Raw genomic sequence first — 21,226 nt, 5'->3', positions numbered from 1 at the left:
TATAATTGTTATATCTTCTTCTTGGATTGATTCCTTGATCATTTTGTAGTGTCCTTTCTTGTCTCTTGTAACATTCTTTATTTTAAAGTCTAGTTTATCTGATTGGAGTATTGCTACTCCAGTTTTCTTTTGATTTTCATTTGCATGGAATATCTTTTTCCATCCCCTCACTTTCAGTCTGTATGTGTCCCTAGTTCTGAAATGGGTTTCTTGTAGACAGCATATATATGGGTCTTGTTTTTGTATCCATTCAGTGAACCTGTGTCTTTTGGTTGGAGCATTTAATCCGTTCACGTTTAAGGTAATTATCGAAATGTGTGTTCCTGTTACCATTTGCTTAATTGTTTTTTGTTTGTTTTTGTAGGTCCTCTTCTTCTATTTTGTTTCCCCTTTAGAGAAATTCCTTTAGCATTTCTTGTAGAGCTAGTTTGGTGTTGCTGAATTTTCTTAGCTTTTGCTTGTCTGTAAAGCTTTTGATTTCTCTGTCGAATATGAATGAGATTGTTCCTGGGGAATATTGCTTGTAGGTTCTTCCCTTTCATCACTTTAAATTTATCGTGGCACTCCCCTCTGTCTTGTAGAGTTTCTGTTGAGAAATCAGCTGTTAACCTTATGGGAGTTCCGTTGTATGTGGATTGTCATTTTTCTCTTCTTGCTTTTAGTAAGTTTTCTTTGTATTTAATTTTTGTCAGTTTGACTACTATGTGTCTCGGCAAGTTTCTCCTTGGGTTTCTCCTGCCTAGGACTCTCTGCGCTTCCTGGACTTGGGTGGCTATTTTCTTTCCCGTGTTAGGGAAGTTTTGTACTATAATCTCTTCAGATATTTTCTCGGGTCCTTTCTCTCTCTCGTGTCCTTCTGGGACCCCTATAATGCGAATGTGGGTTTGTTTAATGTTGTCCCAGAGGTCTTTTAAGCTGTCTTCATTTCTTTTAATTCTTTTTTCTTTATTCTGTTCTGTGGCAGTGAGTTCCACCATTCTGTCTTCTCAGTCACTTATTTGTTTTTCTGCCTCGGTTATTCTGCTGTTGATTCCTTCTAGTGTAGTTTTCGTTTTAGTCATTGTATTGTTCGTCTCTGTTTGTTTTTTCATTCTTCTAGGTGTTTGTTCTTTAATTCTTCTAGGTCTTTGTTAAACATTTTTTGCATCTTCTCGGTATTTGCCTCCATTCTTTTTCCTGCGTCCTGGATCATCTTCACTATCCTTATTCTGAATTCTTTTTCTGGAAGGTTGCCTATCTCCACTTCTTTAGTTGTTCTTCTGGGGTGTTATCTTGTTCCTTCATTTGGTACATAATCCTCTGCCTTTTTATCTTGTCCATCTTTCTGTGAATGTGGTTTTTGTTCCACAGGATGCAGGATTGTGGTTCTTCTTCTGCGGTCTGCCCTCTGGTGAGTGAGTGTATCTACGAAGTTTGTGCATTTCCTAATGGGAGGGACTGGTGGTGGGTAGATCTGGGTGTTGCTCTGGTAGGCAAAGCTCAGTAAAACTTTAATCCTCTTTTCTGCTAATGGGTGAGTTCCTTCCCTGTTGGTTGTTTGGCCTGAGGCGACCCAACACTGGAGTGTAAAGGCTCTTTGGTGGGGCTAATGGTGGAATTTGGGAGGGCTTACACCAAGGAGTACTTCCTGGAACTTCTGCTGCCAGTGTCCTTGTTCCTGCAGTGAGCCACAGCTGCCCTCCGCCTCTGCAGGAGACCCTCCAACACTAGCAGGTAGGTCTAGTTGAGTCTAGACCCATGCTCCTTCCCCATGGGTCATGGTGCACACAGTACTTTGTGTGTGCCCTCCAAGAGTGGAGTCTCTATTTCCCCCAGTCCTGTTGAAGTCCTGAAGTCAAATCCCACTAGCCTTCAAAGTCTGATTCTCTGAGAATTCCTCCTGTTGCCATACCCCCGTGTTGGGAAGCCTGACATGGGGCTCAGGACCTTCACTCCAGTCGGTGGACTTCTGTGGTATAATTGTTCTCCAGTTTTGAGTCACCCACCTAGTGGTTATGGGGTTTGATTTTATTGTGATCGTGCCCCTCCTACCATCTCATTGCACCTTCTTCTTTGTCTTTGGATGTGGGGTATCTTTTTTGGTGAGTTCCAGTGTTCTCCTGTCAATGATTGTTAAGCTGTTAGTTGTGATTCCAGTGCTCTCGCAAGAGGGAGTGAGCGCACGTCCTTCTACTCTGCCATCTTGAACCAATCTCTAACTTTTCTTTCATATAGAAGAAATCAAGTAGGCAATTTAGTGTGGTCTTCTGGGACCAAGTCTTCTAGTTTTGTTCCTCCATTGTCTTTAAAATGTACCTCTTAGTGTAGATAACAGGAACGAGGATGCCCTCTTTTTTGTAACTTCCAGAAAGTCCTAAATAGTACTTTCATTTCCACCTTATTGGAGACTTGATTAAGGTTTCACTCTCCAGCAAGGGAGGCACATTACATCTCCAAATGAAATTGGGTTCTATTGGTAGGAAAGAAAAGGCGTAACAGTCGTCTTTATGACAGGGAGTCAAAGAAGAGGAGTACTGTGGTCAGACATGCCTTTTATGATACTTAAAGGTATTTAGGGTGGGGGTTGGAGAATGAAAGGGAGCAGGAAAGACTGGGATTTTGGAGACTAACTTGGTTTTTCCAGTTGTCTAAGTGAGAGATAAGCAGATCTGATCTAGGGCTGCTGCTTTAAGAATGGGGAGGAAGGAGTATATATTAGTTGGGACTCTTGGTTGTAGGTAGCAGAGACCAAACTTAAGTTGGTTTAACCAGCCCCCCCCCCCCAAAAAAAGAGGGAGGGATTTATTATTAGAACACAAACGTCTCATAGGACATATAGGAATGCACCTGGGTTTTAGGAATAGCTCAAACTAGAGTCATGAATGCTTTTATGAATCTTCTTACCATCTTCCTTTTTTCCCCTCTAAGTTCTATTTTTGCTTTTCTTGATATAGGTAAATTTTTCCTGAGTTCTGTGCCTCATGACAGAAATGGTCTCTGCCAATGGCTTTCGAGTTCTCCTTTGTTATAGAGTAAACCATTTAGCCTTGGTTTCAAATTCCTGGAGAAGTGGCTATGATTGAAATTAATTGGTTCAGGTCCCTACCTCTGAAACAGTCAGTTGTGGCCAGGGATGGAGGTGAACTCCCATGATAATCATTTGGTGTTCACTGTAGTTGAGAAATCTTTTGGAAATGACAGTCATAGGTTTAGATGGGAGGAGTAAGATGATCCTGAGATTTCTGACTCGGGTAAGTGGGTGGTTGGTGATGTCAGGTAGCTTAATTCAGATATATAGAAGAAGGATCAAGTATTGTGGAAGTAGGTGCTGGGTTCACTTTTTGTTCTTACTGCGTTCAGCATGGCGTTTAAATATTGTAGGCAGTTGTTTAAATCACAGAAACTTTGGGTGGATAAATTAGAAAGATATCAGTATAGTTGTGGTAGTTTAAGTCATGAGAGTGGATTTAATGTCCCAAGGGGAATGTCTAGAGATTAAAAAGTATAATTGGCAAAGACTGGAAACACAGACAAAGTTGATATTTAAGGGTTGAGAAAAGGAGGAAGAGTGGAACCACACAGTTTTTATGCGGAAGTATGTAAATTTGAGAATTCTACTTATATGTTAAATATTCTTAGAGCTCTGAAGATGAGTGGGTTGAGGCTGTTTCCTCCCACACTTCTGGCAAGGAAAAGGCCTGGAAGGTGAAAGATGAAAAGTCAGAAAAAGAAGACAACGAAGTTATTCAGGTAAGCCGCCTGATTTTAAACAAAGAAAGCGTCAACTTACAAGAGTAGGTGAATGTTAAAATGAAAGATGATTGTAATTTAGTCAGAAGAAAAACTAGACTTTGTAAACAGTATACTTTTATGAGTAATTTTAGCAATAATGCTGTTTGCTGATCCTTTTCACTCCCCTTCTTCTCTTGTGGGAAAGTTAGCATTTGTCCCTATTCTAGTCCCTCAGAGGGTTTCCTACCTCTGGTTGTTGATAAGGAAGTGGCACTTTTCCCCTTATGTACTTGAAGTCTTGTATTTTTACATCTATCTGACTTTTCTACAGCGAGTAGAGTTCAGTCACAGTTTTTCTTTCCCTTCACTTCATGCGATAATTTTCTTAGCAACGCTTATAGTTGAATAGTTCACAAATTTGGGGTTATAGTTCATACGCCTGAGGAAGAATGCTATATTTACACTGTTAGCAACAATGAAGAAAGAAAGGTGAAAAGAACTATGTTTGAGAGCCTGTTGTATATCCGGCATTGGGCTAGATGCCTTAAGTCAGTTTTCTTGTTAACTCCTTAAAACATTCCTGAAAGGTAGGTATTTTAACCCGTTTTTACAGGGGAGAGAAGAAGGCTTAGAGAGACTAAGAAACTTGCTTTAAGTTATACAGCCATGTGGGATTTAATCCAGGTTTCAGTGCCTCCAGAATCTCTAATTTATTGTTAAGTGTTTAGTGTTGTTCTAATCAATTTAGATTGAAGTGACTTCTTTTTCTTAACAGAGGGATGAATGGATGACTGTTGATTTTATGTCTGTTAAAACTGTGTCATCATTATCACTCAAAGCTGAAAAGGAAACTATAAGGAAAATAGAGCAAGAGAAAACCCAAGCACTTGAACAGGTAAGAGAACATTTAAAATGCTTTACTTTTCTGATTTGCCTTTAACTGATACACATTTATGTAAATGCAGTTTTCCTTGTAAGATATTATTTTTGGTGGTATTTAATAAATCAGTGGGAACAACTATGAAATGTGATATGTTCTTTTAAATTTTTTTTGTAGGAAATGAGGTTAAATGTATATTATATTTATAAATCTAGGGCATATATGGTTGAGTACAGAATTTGGTTTACAGCTGAAAATCTTCAAGGTGAGAATTTAAAGCATTCTTGAGTTGGTAGTGCCTTGAAATGATTGGCAGAAATAACTACCAGTCCTTTCTAAAGGATGACACTGTCAATTAGGTCTCCCAGGTCTCCCAGAAGCAAGTTCTATGGCATTTAAGGTCATAATCTAAAATCATACTATACATGAAAATGTAACGATAGTCCACGAATGAGAGTCATCCGAAACAATAAACAACCAAATCAGACTCATAAAACCTTTATCTTTTGGAATATTTAATAGCTTTATATAGTAATAGTAGGTATAGAAAATATGAATAAGGGTTAAAAGTTTAATAAGAAGGTGGATTTGAGAAAGAGCCAATATTATAAATGAAAAATATTAGAGTTGAAATTAGAAACTTGTAAAATGGTGAAGCAACAAACTGAATACAGCTGAAGACAGAATTAGTGAACAAGAAGATAGTCTTTAAGAATTTAGTCTATCAAGTTCAAGACTTTGAATGCAACATAGAGGCACAAATAAATGAAAAATATGAAAGAGTGATTATGAAGTCCTGTGATCAATGTTTTGTGTTTTTGTTTCTTCCCCAGTTTGATTTTAATTCTGAAAACGTTGGTGTGGTAAACTGTATTGACTTTATAATTAAGTAGCTGCCCATTTGGAACTTTGGGGCCAGAGGTTTTTGGAATATCTTTACTAAGTTCTGTTTTGTCTCTGAGTTAGACCTGAGGAAGTTAGGGGGAAAGTACCAAAGGGGGGTAACCAGTGGGTAGTAGAGCAAGAAAGAGGAGCTGCATGAAGTCAGGAAGTTGATTTTACCCATTGTGATTACATGCTTTCTCCTGAAATCATGCTCTGCTGTTTGTGGGCATGAATGGTCTGGTATGTTCAGGTATCCCTGGCTTATGATCTTCGGTTTTGCACATATTCGTCTGTTCTCTATATCAAACAACGGAATGTAGTAAACTCTTGAATATCTTTAATACATTGAAATAGTGATTAGTTTTTCTTAGAAATACTGTTACAGAAAACTACCTTTCCTTTCCTAAGAAGCTATAGTACTTTGTCATGCTTATCTTACCAACTTTCCAGCATTGAATTACAGCTTTTCTAATTAATATAATCTTTTCTTATTATATAAACTTCTCTGATTCAAGTAAGTCAGTGTCTGTTGACTTGCTCATTTGCTTATGTAATTTTTGTCTTTTTTTTTGCATCTAAATCATCTTTTCCATTCCTGCTGCTACTCCTAGTTTAAATGCCATTTGTTAGTTGTATGTCTTCACCTCTTTGTCTCATTTATATCATCTTTACTGGAGCTGAGTTAATATATGAAGTGAACTGAAGACAGCCCCTGGAACTAAGAACCGGTTAACGTTAAATATTATTATGGTTCAGGCCCTAATTTATTCTTGCCTGGGCAGTTACAATAACGTTTTTGTTTTTCAGCATCCTACAACTGATGTCAGACTAACTTTTTCAAACTACAGCTTTTGTCATGGTATTATTCTGTTTAGAAATCTTCAGTGATTGAAGTTAAGGGGAATGTGTCTTTGCTGTTTGTGGTATTTCCTTTTCCGTGGATGATGCTCTGCTAGTGGTGGTTCATGCCACCCTCCTTTCTCATTCTGTCTTTGAGGATATGAAGTACATTTTCTATTAGAAAATTTGCAAAGAATAAACTGGGTGTACTTGGCTTAGCCCTGCCTTTCCTGCTTATGGAACAGACTGCTTGAAGAGATTGTGTGGGGAATGATATGAAGTGCGGGGTTGGTTCAGTGCATTCTACACCTGGGAAAATCTGCCTCATTGTGGGGTTAACAGATGCATTTGTTGTTCACTGAAAGAAAAATTCCAATTTAGCTTTCATTAGCAATAAAGGTAATTTTTGTCTTTTATTTCTTATGCTTTTTTTATGTTTCTTAACTTGCTCAGAGCCTAGATTGAAAAGAAAGGTGCTATATTTATTATTCTCTTTTAAAGACCACAAAATGCTGCCTGCAAATAGAGTCCAAACACATTAGATTGGACTCTTTCCTTTGGGTGATCTGCATCTCAACCAAAATAGTTTAATTAATTTCTGTTGTATTTCTCTGCAAATTCCTGTCTCTGAATTTTTGTTCATCTGGATTTTTCTAAGTACATGCCCTCTATCCCTGTATGACTGCATCCTGTTTATCCTTCAAGGCCTAACTTGATATATATGATGAAATTTTTATTATTTTGCTTGATTGAAATATATCTCTGCTTCCTTTATGTTCCCATAGCACTTTATTTGTTCCTTTAGTATATAGTACTTGTAGTTTTCTATAAAGCACTGTAGTTTAATAGTCTTATCCTGTTTCCCTTATGAGATTATAAACTTTTTGGGAAACTGTAGGTGCTTCTTTTTTTTTTTAATGTATTTGAAATTGTACAGTATTATTCTTTTACCCATGAATTTATTTTGCTGCTCTGTAAATGCCTGGATTTAGTCCTGATTTATGATAACCTGTAGTAATTTTTGACTTTTGCTTAGGTAAGAATTCAGATTATTGTGTACAGAAGTAAATCATCTAGACTAATGAGTGAGACAAGCCAGTTTTCAAACATCCATATATTTTCTTTCTTCAAATGATGGTTACAGTTTTTATAATAAGTCTTTTTTTTTTTTGCGGTATGCGGGCCTCTCACTGCTGTGGCCTCTCCCGCTGCGGAGCACAGGCTCCGGACGCGCAGGCCCAGCGGCCACGGCCCACGGGCCCAGCCGCTCCGCGGCACGTGGGATCCTCCCGGACCGGGGCACGAACCCCCGCCCCCTGCATCAGGCAGGCGGACTCTCAACCACTGCACCACCAGGGAAGCCCTATAATAAGTCTTTAAAAGTTTTATTGTATTTTTAATTTAATCTAATTTTTAATTGAAGTATGGTTGATATACAGTATTAGTTTCAGGTGTACACCTTAGTGATTCAATATTTTTATAGATTATATTCCTTTTAAAGTTATTATAAAACAATGGCTATAATTCCCTGTGCTGTACAATATATCCTTGTAGTTTATTTACTTTATACATAGTAGTTTGTACATCTTAATCCCCCACCTCTGTTGAGCCCCTTGACCTTACCTTTCCTCACTGGTGACCACTAGTTCTATCTGTGAGTCTGTTTTGTTATATATTCATTTTATTCCACATATAAGTAATAACTACAGTATTTGGCTTATTTCACTAAGCATAAAATCCTGTAGGTCCATCCATATTGTTGCAAATGGCAGAACTTCATTTATTTTTATGGTTGAGAAATATTCCTCTGTGTGTGTGTGTGTGTGTGTGTGTGTGTGTGTATGTATCACAACTTCTTTATTCATTCATCTATTGATGGATACTTAGGTTGCTTCCATATCTTGGCTGTTGTGAATAATTCTGCTATGAACATTGTGTGCATATATCTTTTTGAATTAGTCTTTTCATTTTCTTTGAATATGTACCTCAGGAGTGGAATTTTTGGATCATATGGTAGTTCTTTTTTTAGTTTTTTGAGGAAAGTTCTTATTGTTTTCCATAATGGCTGTACCAATTTACATTCCTACTAGAAATGTACTAGGATTCTCTTTTCTCCACGTCACCAACATGTTATTTGTGATCTTTTTGATGATGGCCATTCTGACAGGTGTGAGGTGGTACCTCATTGTGGTTTTGATTTGCAATTCCTTGATGATTAGTGATGTTGAGAATCTTTTCATGTGCCTGTTGGCCATATGTATGTTTTCTTTGGAAAAATGTCAATTCAGGTCTCTGCCCATTTTTTTAATTGGGTTGTTTTTTTTGATAGTGAGTTGTATGAGCTGTTTATATATTTTGAATATTAACCCCTTATCAGAAATATCATTTGCAAATATTTTCTCCCATTCAGTAGGTTGTCTTTCCTTTTGTTGATGGTTTCCTTTGCAGTGTCAAAGCTTTTAAGTTTAATTAGGTTCCATTTGTTTATTCTGTGTTTTTTTTCTTTTACCTGAGGTGACAGATCCAGAAAAATACGGCTACAATTTATTGGAAAGAGTGTTTAGCCTATGTTTTCTTCGAGATTTCTGGTTTCTGTTCTTACATTTAGGTCTTCAATCCATTTTGAGTTTATTCTTTGTATATGGTGTTAGAGAATGTTCTAATTTCATTCTTTTACATATAGTTGTCCATTGTTGTAGCACCACTGACTGCAGAGACTGTTTTTCTCCATTGTATATTCTTGTCTCCTTTGTCATAGATCAATTGAACCACTGGTGTGTGCGTTCATTTCTTAGCTGCCTATCCTGTTCTATTGATCTATGTGCGTGTTTTTGTGCCAGTACCATACTGTTTGGATTACTGTAGCTTTGTAGTAATGTCTAAAGTGAGCAAGCATGATACCTCCAGCTTTGTTCTTTTTTCTCAAGATTGTCTTGGCTATTTGGGGTCTTTTGTTGTTCCATGTAAATTTTAAGATTATTAATTCTAAATCTTTGAAAAATGTCTTGGGTATTTTGATAGGGATTGCTTTGGGTAGTATGGACATTATAATAGCATTCTAACAATTTGTGAACATGGTATATCTTTCTGTTTCTTTTATCATCTTTAATTTCCTTCATTGTTGTCCTATAGTTTTCAGAGTATAGGTCCTTTACCTCCTTGGTTAAGTTTATTCCCAGGTATTTTATTCTTTTTTGATTCAATTGTAAATGGGATTTTTTTTCTTGAATTCTCTTTCTGATAATTCATCACTAGTATTTAGAAAAGCAACAGATTTCAGTATGCTAATCTGTATTTTGAACTTTTATAAAATTTATTTCTTAGTTTTAATAGTTTTCTGGTGAAGACTTTAGGGTTTTCTATATATAGTATCATGTCATGGGCAAATAGTGTTAGTTTTACTTCTTCCTTTCCAATTTTGATGCCTTTTATTTCTTTCTCTTGTCTGATTGATGTCGTTACATCCTCCAATACTGTGTTGAATGAAAGTGGAGACACTGGGCAACATTGTCTTGTTCCTGATTTTATTTTTTTATACTTGATTTAATGAAAAATTTTTTTATTGCAGTATAATTGCTTTACAATGTTGTGTTAGTTTCTGCTGCAGAACAAAGTGAATCAGCTATATGTATACATATATTTCCTCCCTCTTGAGCCTCCCTCCAACCCCCACCCCATCCCACCCATCTAGGTCATTACAGAGCACCGAGCTGAGCTCCCTGTGCTATACAGCAGCTTCCCACTAGCTATTTATTTTACACATGGTAGTGTATATAGGTCAATGCCACTCTCTCAATTCGTCCCACTCTCCCCTTCCCCCACATGTCCAGAAGTCCTTTCTCTACATCTACATTTCTTTTCCTGCCCTGGAAATAGGTTCTTCAGTACCACTTTTCTAGATTCCATATATATGCCTTAATGTACAGTATTTGTTTTTCTCTTTCTGACTTACTTCACTCTGTATGACAGACTCTAGGATCATCCTCATCAATAAAAATGACCCAATTTTCTTACTTTTTATGGCTGAGTAATATTCCATTGTATATATGCAACACATCTTCTTTATCCATTCATCTGTCGATGAACATATAGGTTGCTTCCATGTCCTGGCTATTGTAAATAGTGCTACAGTGAACATTGTGGTACATGTATCTTTTGAATTATGGTTTTCTCAGGGTATGTGTCCAGTAGTTGGATTGCCGGGCCATATGGTAGTTTTATTTTTAGTTTTTTAAGGAACCTCCATTCTGTTCTCCAAAGTGGCTGTATCAGTTTATGTTCTCACCAACAGTGCAAGAGGGTTCCCTTTTCTCCACACCCTCTCCAGCATTTATTGTTTGTAGATTTCTTGATAATGGCCATTCTGACTGGTGTGAGGTGATACCTCATATTAGTTTTGATTTGCATCTTTCTAATAATTAGTGATGTTGAGCATCTTTGCATGTATTTGTTGGCCAACTGTATGTCTTCTTTGGAGAAATGTCTATTTAGGTCTTTGACCCATTTTTGGATTGGGTTGTTTTGATATTTAGCCGTATGAGCTGTGTGTATATTTTGGAGATTAGTCCTTTGTCACTTGCTTCGTTTGCAAATATTTTCTCCATTCTGAGGGTTGTCTTTTTGTCTTGTTTATGGCTTCACTTGCTGTGCAAAAGCTTTTAAGTTTCATTAGGTCCCATTTATTTATTTTTGTTTTTAGTTTCATTACTCTAGGAGGTGAGTCAAAAAGGATCTTGTGATTTATGTCAAAGAGTGTTCTTCCTATGTTTTCTTCTAAGAGTTTTATAGTGTCTAGCCTTAAATTTAGGTCTTTAATCCATTTTGAGTTTATTTATGTGTATGGTGTTAGGGAGTGTTCTAATTTCATTCTTTTACATGTTGCTGTCCAGTTTCCCCTGCACCATTTATTGAAGAGACTGTCTTCATTATCTTATCTTCATCATCTTATCATTATCAATATCTTTTCATTGTATATTCTTGTCTCCTTTGTCAAAGATCAGGTGGCTGTAAGTGTGTGGGTTTATCTCTGAGCTTTCTTTTCTGTTCCATTGATCTATATTTCTGTTTTTGTGTCAGTACCATACTGTCTTGATTACTGTAGCTTTGTAGTATAGTCTGAAGTGAGAGATCCTGATTCCTCCAGCTCCATTTTCTTTCTGAAGATTGTTTTGGCTATTTGGGGTCTTTTGTGTTTCCATACAATTTGAAAATTTTTCCTCTAATTCTGTTCAAAATGCCATTGGTAATTTGATAGGGATTGCATTGAATCTGTAGATTGCTTTGGGTAGTATAGTCATTTTCACAGTGTTGATTCTTCCAGTCCAAGAACATGGATCTCTCCATTTGTTTGTGTCATTTCTTATTTCTTTCATCAGTGTCCTATAGTTTTCTGCATACAGGTCTTTTGCCGCCTCAGGTAGGTTTATTCCTAGGTATTTTATTCTTTTTGTTGCAGTGGTAAATGGGAGTTTTTCCTTAATTTCTCTTTCTGATTTTTCAGTGTTAGTATATAGTAATGCAAGAGATTTCTGTATTAATTTTGTGTTCTTTGCCTTTACTAAATTCATTGATTAGCTCTAGTAGTTTTCTGGTGGCATCTTTAGGATTTTCCAAGTATAGTATCATGTCATCTGCAAACAATGACAGTTGCTAGTAGTTTGTTGAGGATTTTTATATCTATGTTCATCGGTGGTATTGACCTGTAATCTTCTTTTTTGTGTGATATCTTTGTCTGGTTTTGGTATCAGGGTGATGGTGGCCTTGTAGAATGAGTTTGGGAGTGTTCCTCCCTCTGCAATTTTTTGGAAGAGTTTCAAAAGGATAGATGTTAGCTCTTTTCTAAATCTTTGTTAGAATTCGCCTGTGAAGCCATTTGGTCCTGATCTTTTGTTTGTTGGGAGTTTTTAAATCACAGTTTCAATTTCAGTACTTGTGATTGGTCTGTTTATATTTTCTGTTTCTTCCTGGTTCAGTTTTGGAAGGGTGTACCTTTCTAAGAATTTGTCTGTTATTTCTAGGTTGTCCATTTTTTGGCATATGGTTGCTTGTAGTAGTCTCTTAACAATATTTTGTATTTCTGTGGTGATAGTTGTAACTTCTTTTTTATTTCTAATTTTACTGATTTGAGTCCTCTCTCTCTTTTTCTTGATAAGTTTGGCTAATGGTTTACCAATTTTGTTTATCTTCTCAGAGAACCAGCTTTTAGTTTCATTGATTTTTGCTATTGTTTTCATTGTTCTATTTCATTTATTTCTGCTTTGATTTTTATGATTTCTTTCCTTCTATTAACCTAGGGCTTTGTTTGTTCTTCTTTTTCTAGTTGATTTATGTTTAAGATTAGTTTGTTTATTTGAGATTTTTCTTGTTTCTTGAGGTAGGATTGTATTGATATAAACTTCCCTCTTAGAACTGCTTTTGCTGCCTCCCATAGATTTTATGTCCTTGTGCTTTCAATGTCATTTGATTCTAGGTATTTTTTGATTTCCTCTTTGATTTTTTTCAGTGATCTCTTGGTTATTTAGTAGCACATTTGTGTGTTGTGTTATTTACAGTTTTTTTCCCTGTAATTGATAGCTAATCTCACATTGTTGTCCAAAAAGATGCTTGATATGATTTCTATTTTCTAAAATTTATTGAGGCTTGATTTGTGACCCAAGATGTGATATATCCTGGAGAATGTTCTGTGTGCACTTAAGAATAAAGTTTTTCTGCTTTTGGATTGAATGTCCTGCAGATATCAGTTAAGTCCATCTGGTCTAATGTGCCATTTAAGGCTTGTGTGTCCTTGTTAATTTTTTTTTCTGGATGATTTGTCCATTGGTGTAAGTGTAAAGTCTCCCACTACTATTGTGTTACTGTTGATTTCCCCTTTTATGGCTGTTAGCATTTGCCTTATGTATTGAGTTGCTTCTATGTTGGATGCACAAATAGTTAGAATTGTTATGTCTTCCTCTTGGATTGATCACTGAATCACTATGTAGTGTCCTTCTTTGCCTCTTGTAATAGTTTTATTTTAAAGTCTATTTTATTTGATATGAGTATTGGTACTCCAGCTTTCTTTTGATTTCCATTTGCGTGGAATATCTTTTTCTATCCCCTCACTTTCAGTCTGCATGTGTCCTTATGTCTGAAATGGGTCTCTTGTAGACAACATGTATAAGGGTCTTATTTTTGTATCCATTCAGAAAGTCAGTGTCTTTTGGTTGGAGGATTTAATCCGTTTACATTTAAAGTAACATGTATGTTCTTATTACCATATTTTTTATTGTTTTGGCTTTGTTTTTGTAGGTTATTTTCCTTCTCTTGTTTTTCTTGCCTATAACAGTTCCTTTAGCATTTGTCATAAAGCTTGTTTGGTGGTGCTGAATTCTCTTAACTTTTGCTTGTCTGTTAGGCTTTTGATTTCTCTGTTGCATCTGAATGAGATCCTTGCTGGATAGAGTAATATTGGTTGTATGTTTTTCCCTTTCATCAATTTAAATATATCTTGCCTCTCCCTTCTGGCCTGCAGAGTTTATGCTGAAAGATCAGCTGTTAACCTTATGGGAATTCCCTTTTATATTTTTTGTTCCTTTTTCCTTGCTGCTTTTAATATTTTTTCGTTGTGTTAAGTTTTGTTAGTTTGATTAATATGTGACTTGGCATGTTTCTCCTTGGGTTTATCTTGTATGGGACTCTGCGTTTCCTGGACTTGATTGACTGTTTCCTTTCCCATGTTAGGTTTTTGTCTATAATCTCTTCAAATACTTTCTCAGACCATTTCACTTTCTCTTCTAATTCTGGGACCCCTATAATTCAAATGCTGGTGTGCTAAATGTTGTCCCAGTGGTCTCTGAGACTGTCCTCAATTCTTTTCATTGTTCTTTCTTTATTCTGCTTTGTGGCAGTTATTTCCACCATTCTTTTTTTGTTTTTAGCATGTTTACTGGAGTATAATTGCTTTGCAATGGTGTGTTAGTTTTTGCTATATTTTCACCATTCTGTCTTTCAGCTCACTTATCCATTCTTCTGTCTCAGTTATTCTGCTATTGATTCCTTCTAGTGTATTTTTAATTTCAGTTATTGTGTTGTTCATCACTGATTGTTTTTTAGTTTTTCTAGGTCCTTGTTAAACATTTCTTTCATCTTCTCGATCCTTTCTATTTCCGAGATTTTGGATCATCTTTACTATCATTACTCTGAATTCTTTTCAGATAGATTGCCTATTTCCCTTCTTGTATTTGGTCTTGTGCCTTTTTACCTTGCTCCTTCATCTGCAAGGTATTTGTCTGTTTTCTTATTTTGCTTAACTTACTGTGTTTGAGGTCTCCTTTCCACAGGCTGCAGGGTCGGAGTTCCTCTTTCTTCTGGTCTCTGCCCCCAGTGGGTGAGGTTTGGCCAGTGGCTTTTGTAGGCTTCTTGGTGGGAGGGCTGGTGCTTGTGTTCTGGTGGGTGGAGTTGAGTCCTTTACATCTGTTGGAAAGGGCCATGTCATGTGGTGTGTTTGGGGTGTCTGTGAGCTTAGTACGACTTTAGGCAGCCTGTCTGCTGATGGGTGAGTATGTGTTCCTGTTTTGCCTGTTGTTTGGTGTGAGGCAACTAGTGCTGGGGGCTGCAGGCATTTGGGTGGAGCTGGTTCTTGAATTCGGATAGAGACCTCTGTGAGAGCTTTTGCTGATTAATATTTTCTGGGACTGGGAATTCTCAGGAAGTCCAGTATCCTGGACTCTATCCTCCTCCCCCAGAGGCTCAGGCCCATCTTTTGGTCGGGGAGCCAAGACCCCACAAGCAGCTTGTCATGGATTAAAGAAAAAAAAAGAGACAAAACTCCAAATGGTAAAAGCAAAATCAAATGAGCAAAAACAAAGAAACAAACACACACACACACACACACACACACACACACACACACACACACACAGAGAGAAGAAACAAAAACAGAACCAAAGAAACCAGAAAACAAGAGAACAGCCAAAGAATCCCAAGGCAAAATTAAACAATTAAAAACAAAACTAACAAAAACAAAATACCAAAATCAAAGCAGAGTGCCAACTGAAGAATAAAGCAAAGAAAACAAAACAGACAAAAATGATTCAAAAAAAAAGAAATGAGGGGCTTCCCTGGTGGCTCAGTGGTTGGGAGTCTGCCTGCCGATGCAGGGGACATGGGTTCGTGCCCTGGTCTGGGAAAATCTCACATGCCGCGGAGCGGCTAGGCCCGTGAGCCGTGGCCGCTGGGCCTGTGCGTCTGGAGCCTGTGCTCTGCAATGGGAGAGGCCATAGCAGTGAGAGGCCCGCGTACTGCAAAAAAAAGAAAAGAAAAAAAAAATAGTAATGGGTACAAAACCCACAGAACAGAAGAGCAAAGGGAAAATGGAAATATAAAAAAATTTTTTAAATATATTAAAAAACGATGAAAAAGCACAGAACAACAGAAAAGCAAAGTAAAAGTAGAAATATAAGAAGATCAAAAGTATGTTAAAAAAAACATTGAGACTCAATAAAAGTAAAAAAAAAAAAAACAAACCCCAAACCAATAGCAACAACAACAGAGAAAAAGAAAAAAACAAAACAACAGACTTAACAACAGAATGAATCAAAACTGAGTAAAATTAATAGTAATAATAATGTTTTCCTGGGGTCTCAGCTGTTATTGTCCTTGCCATGAGCTACAGCCCACCCCTGCCTCCTCAGGAGACCCTCCAGTGCCTCTGTGCTGGTCTCTGGACCTGCTGTGGGCCCTGTGGGGACAGCTGAGACTCTGATCTGGCCCCACTCATGTGTGTGCTTGCCCCCAAAGTCCACAGGTGTCAGTGCTAGACCATTTTCATTTGTGGGAGTACTCATTGTCCTTTCAGATATTCCATAGGCACAGTATCTACTTAGCTGATTATGGGGATTTAATTTGCCAGTTATGTAACTGATGGAAAGATTTTTGTTTCTCTTTTTTAGTTGCCCCACCCCTGGGGCTCAGCTGTGGTTTTATTCCCATCTATGTGTGTGGGCCACCCACAGGAGTCTGCTCCCGAGGCTTCCCTGGAGCAGTTGGGTCTGTCCTGGTGAGGACAGGGCATGGAGGTGGCATGGCTACTTGGATAGTGGGAGCCCCGGCAGCGCCAGGTGCGTGGGGGAGCTGGCGGCCATGGGCGCAAGAGATATGGCCCTAGTGGGAACCTTTTCTAGTGCCCAGTGGCATGCGTGCGAGGGCCAGCCCTGGTCAGTCTGTTTTTAGTGCCTGGCAGCAGGTGTGCAAGGGCTAGCCCTGTCTGGTTTTTTTGTAGTGCCCAGCGACAGGCTCATGAGGGCCAGCCCTGGCAGGGCCTTTTGTATTGCCTGGTGCTAGGCGCTGGCATGTGGGGAGAGACTGGCTACAATGGTGGCTCCACCCCCTGCATGTGACTCAGCAGTAGTGCCCTGCTTCCATGGCATTCCGGTTTTCCTCCATAGGCATTCTCTGTTGCTATTTCCTCCCTCCTGTTCCCTCACACCATCTCCCCACAGCCAGCAGCAGTTCTTGCCCCGGGTTTACTCTCTATTCCCCATGCTCCAGTTCCCAGCCCCCATGTGCACTGTTGGACACACATCCCAATCTGGGGCACTTAGGGCCATGGTACAGACCGTCTGTGTAGTTTTCACTCTGTCCCATCTGCCACAGATCGGTCGCTTCACCCTCCATCAACAGCCTGAAATGCTTCCCTTCTCTCCCAACTGATTTCCTCATTGGTGAGGGGGCTTCCCCGGATGAGGGAATTTCTCTCCTGCTTCAGCTCCCACCACTGGCATGCAGGTCCTGTCCCGCTTCCTCTCCTCCTCCTTCTCCCTTCTTTCTTTCTTCCTACCCAGTTATGCAGGGATCTTTATAGTCCTTTCCGGTGTATAAGGTCTTCTGCTAGTGTATAGCTGGTGTTCTGTGAGAATTGTTGCATCTATAAATGTATTCCTGATGCATCCATGGAGAGAGAGGAACTCCACATCCTCCTACTCCTCCGCTGTCTTGGAACCCCTTTGTTCCTGATTTTAGAGGAAAAGTTTTCAGCTTTTCATCATCAAGTATGAGGTTAGCTGTGGATTTGTCACAAATGGTCTTTATTATGTTGAGATATTTTCCCTCTATACCAACTTTGATGAGAGTTTTTGTCACCAAAGGATGTTGAATTTTGTCAAATGCTTTTTGTGGGTCTGTTGAGATGATCATGTGATTTTTTTTCCTCCTTTTGTTAATGTGGTGTATCATATTGATTGGTTTGCAAATATTGAACCATCCCTGGAATAAATCTCACTTGACCATTATGTATGATCTGTTTTATATACTGTTGAATTTGGTTTGCTGATATTTTCTTGAGGATATTTGGATCTTCATTCATTGGAGATATTCACCTGTCATTTTTTTTTTTTGGTAGTGTCTTTATTTTATTTTAGTATCAGGGTAATTAGCGATGGCCTCATAGAATTAATTTGGGAATGTTCCCTCTTCTTCAATTTTTTGGAGGAGTTTGAGAAGGTATAGATATTAGTTCTTTTATATATGTTTGGTAGACTTCTCCCAGGAATGGATTTGTTCCTGAACTTTTGTTTGCTGAGAGTTTTTTAAAGTACAAATTCAATTTTACTACTAGTGATCTTTCTGTTCATATGGTCTATTTTGTCCTGATTCAGTCTTGTAAGTTTTTATGTTTATAGAAGTTTATTACTTCTAGGTTGTCCAATTTGTTGGCATATTAATTGTTCATAGTATTCTGTTTTGATATTTTTGTATCTCTGTGATAGCAGTTGTTATTTTTCCTCTTTCATTTCTTATTTTATTTGGGTCCTCTCTCTTTTTTCCTTGATGAATCTGCCTAAAGGCTTATCAGTTTTGTTTATCTTTTCAAAACATCAACTCTTGGTTTCATTGGTCATTTCTATTTTTTTTTTCTTTTTTGTTCTTTGTTTTATTTATTTCCTCTCGGATGTGAATTGCTTTCTTTCTGCTTTTGTTTGTTCTTCTTTTTCTAATTCCATTAGATGGTAGGTTAGGTTGTTAATGAGATTTTTCTTGTTTCTTGAGGTTGGCCTTTTACTGCTATAAACTTACCTTTAGAACTACTTTTGCTGTGTAGCACAGATTTTGGAAAGTTGTGTTATTTTCATTTGTCTAGAGGTTTTGTTTGATTTCGTCTTTGATTTCTTCATTGACCCATTGGTTTTTCTTTTAGTAGCATATTGTTGAGTCTCCACATTTTGTGTTTTTTCCATTTTTCTTCCCGTTAATTGATTTCTAGTTTCATGCCTTGTGGTTGGAAAAACTGCTTGATATAATTTCTATCTTCTTAAATTAGTTGAGACTTGTTGTTTGGCCTCCTATGTGATCTATTCTGGAAAATGTTCCATATGCACTTGAAAAGAATGTTTATTCTACTGTTTTTGGATGGAATGTCCTGTAGATATCTACTAAGCCCATCTGGTCCAAAGTATCATTTAAGATTACTGTTTGGGCTTCCCTGGTGGCGCAGTGGTTGAGAGTCTGCCTGCCGATGCAGGGGACATGGGTTCGTGCCCCGGTCCGGGAAGATCCCACATGCCGCAGAGTGGCTGGGCCCATGAGCCATGGCTGCTGAGCCTGCGTGTCCGGAGCCTGTGCTCCACAACAGGAGAGGCCACAACAGTGAGAGGCCCACGTACCGCAAAAAAAAAAAAAAAAAAAAAAAAGATTACTGTTTTCTTGTCTGGATGATTTGTTCATTGATGTAAGTGCGGTGTTAAAATCCTCTTCTATTATTTGTTATTGTCAATTTCTCCCTTTATGTCTGTTAATATTTGCTATATATATATATTTAGGTGCTCCTATATTAGGTGCATATATGTTAATGAGTGTTATCTCCTCTTCTTGCATTGAAATCCTTTTTGTTAATAATGCCCTTCTTTATCTTTTTTTATTGACTTTATTTTAAAATTTGTCTGAAGTGAGTACTTCTACCCCTGCTTTCTTGTCATTTCCATTTGCATGAATTATTTTTTTCTATCCTGTCACTTCCAGTTTATGTGTTTGTCTTTATGTTTGAAGTGAGTCTCTTACAAGAAGCATTTAGATGGGTCTTGTTTTTTTTTTTAATCCAATCAGCTGCTCTGTGTCTTTTGATTGGATCATTTAGTCCATTTACATTTGCAGTGATTATTGATAGGTGTGTCCTTATTCCCATTTTGTTACTTGTTTACTGGTTGGTTTTTCAGTTCTTCTTTGTTCTTTTCTTCTTTTAGTTCCTTCCCTTGGGGTTTGATGATTTTCTTTAGTGGTATGCCTGTGTTCCTTTTTCTTTAGATTTTTTGTATGTAGTACAGGTTTTTGATTTGCAGTTACCATAGGGTTCATATATGTTGACCTATAACTATATTTACATGTTTTAAACTGGTAGTCATTTAAGTTCAAACACATTCTAAACGATTTACATTTTTCTAAACCCCTTCACCACATTTTGTGTTTTTAATGATGTATTTTACATATTCATGTTTTCCCTTAACTGTTCGTTGTAGATATAGTTGATTTCACAGTTTTTTGTCTTAATCTTAGTAAGAGCCTATTTAAGTGATTGAGTCATAGGCTTTACTATATATTTGCCTTTACTAGTGGGATTTTCCCTTTCCTATAGATTCTTACTTGTTGTAGCTTTTACTTTTCCACTTAGAGAAAATGCTTTAACATTTTTTTAGGGTTGGGTTAGTACCCTCTGTGCTTCCTGTACTTGGATTTCTGTTTCCTTCTTCAGGTTCTGGCAGTCCATAATTTCATCAAACATGTTTTTGCCCTGCCTCTCTCTCTCTTCTCCTACTAGGACCCCTAGAGTGTGAATGTTGGTATGCTGGATGTTATCTTAGAGATCCCTTAACTGTTCTCATTTTTTTTAAACCTTGTTTCTCTTTTTCTGTTCAGATTGAGTTAATTTTTATTTCATCTTCTTCCGTATCACTTTGTCTGCTGTTGGTTCCTTCTAATGTGTTTTGCATTTCAGTTAGCATGTTCTTCAGTTCTGTCTTTTAAAAATGTTTTTTAGTTCCTTTTTAAAATTCTCTGTTCATCTATTCTTTCCTCTAATTTAGTCAGTATTCCTATTATTAATGCTTTGAACTCTTTGTATATTAAGTTGTTCACTGCTGTTTCATTAGTTGGTTTCTTTAGGGTTTTTCTCTTGTTCTTTCACTTGAAACAGTTTTCTGTCTTCTCATTTTGCTTAACTTTCTCTGTGTCTGTGATATTAGGTGAAACATTTACCTACTCTGATCTTGAAGGAGTGTCCTTGTGTGGGAGCATTTCTATGCAGTCTCCATGTGCCCAGTGGCTTTGATGGGAGAACTGGATCTGACCTGAGCATGAGTCACATCTTTCCACAGGGTGTGCTGGCAGCTGTCACCTTTGTAGGAGGTGAGACTGGAAGATGGAGGGACTAGAGTCAGAGCCAGGTGTGAGCCTGGGGTTCTTCTCTGCTCAGTGACCAACACCACCTTATTGGAGGTGGTATAGGGCCCCAAGTTCCTGGAGCAGAAGCCCTGTTATTTGGGAGTGAGCTGGCTCCATTCCCTTTAAGTGTGTACTCTTTTCGTTCCTAGCACCAGTACTTTGCCCCAGAGGGGACCAGTATTGGAGCAAGAGGGGCCAGAGTGGGTGCTCGGCAAAGGTCAGGTGTGGGCTGTGGTGTTCTGGACCCCAGTCTGAGTTTCGGACCTCACCCAATGAACTGCTTCCCTAAACAGCTGCAGCGACTGCCACCTTCCCCCACCCCCGTCAGATGCCATTCTGGGTCAGGTTAGCTCTGTCCCTCAAAACAGCATACTCCCCTCAGTCCTGTAGCCCTTGCCCCAGTTTGGAGCTGCATGGCATAGCAAGAGAGGCTGGAATGGGCACTTGGCTTCGGTCAGGGAGTGGGCTGTGGTGGTCCCAGACCAGTCAGAGTTACAGACT

The 21,226-nt window shown here is 38.1% G+C and overlaps 1 protein-coding gene across 3 annotated transcripts in view; it reads left to right on the top strand.

Moving 5' to 3' along the window:
- The window catches only part of CWF19L2 (CWF19 like cell cycle control factor 2), a 194,476-nt gene that overhangs the window by 26,185 nt on the left and 147,065 nt on the right, over nt 1-21,226 (top strand). For all 3 annotated transcript variants that reach the window (XM_019948742.3, XM_019948743.3, XM_019948741.3), the window contains exons 4-5: nt 3,619-3,729; nt 4,487-4,606. In XM_019948742.3, the coding sequence (XP_019804301.2) occupies nt 3,619-3,729; nt 4,487-4,606 (231 nt within the window). The remainder of the gene's footprint in view (nt 1-3,618; nt 3,730-4,486; nt 4,607-21,226) is intronic.

The sequence above is a fragment of the Tursiops truncatus genome, chromosome 8 (genome assembly GCF_011762595.2).
Source record: "Tursiops truncatus isolate mTurTru1 chromosome 8, mTurTru1.mat.Y, whole genome shotgun sequence".
Lineage (NCBI taxonomy): Eukaryota > Metazoa > Chordata > Mammalia > Artiodactyla > Delphinidae > Tursiops > Tursiops truncatus.
The sequence above is the reverse complement of the archived record's forward strand: the minus strand, read 5'-3'. Positions and strand labels throughout refer to the sequence as shown.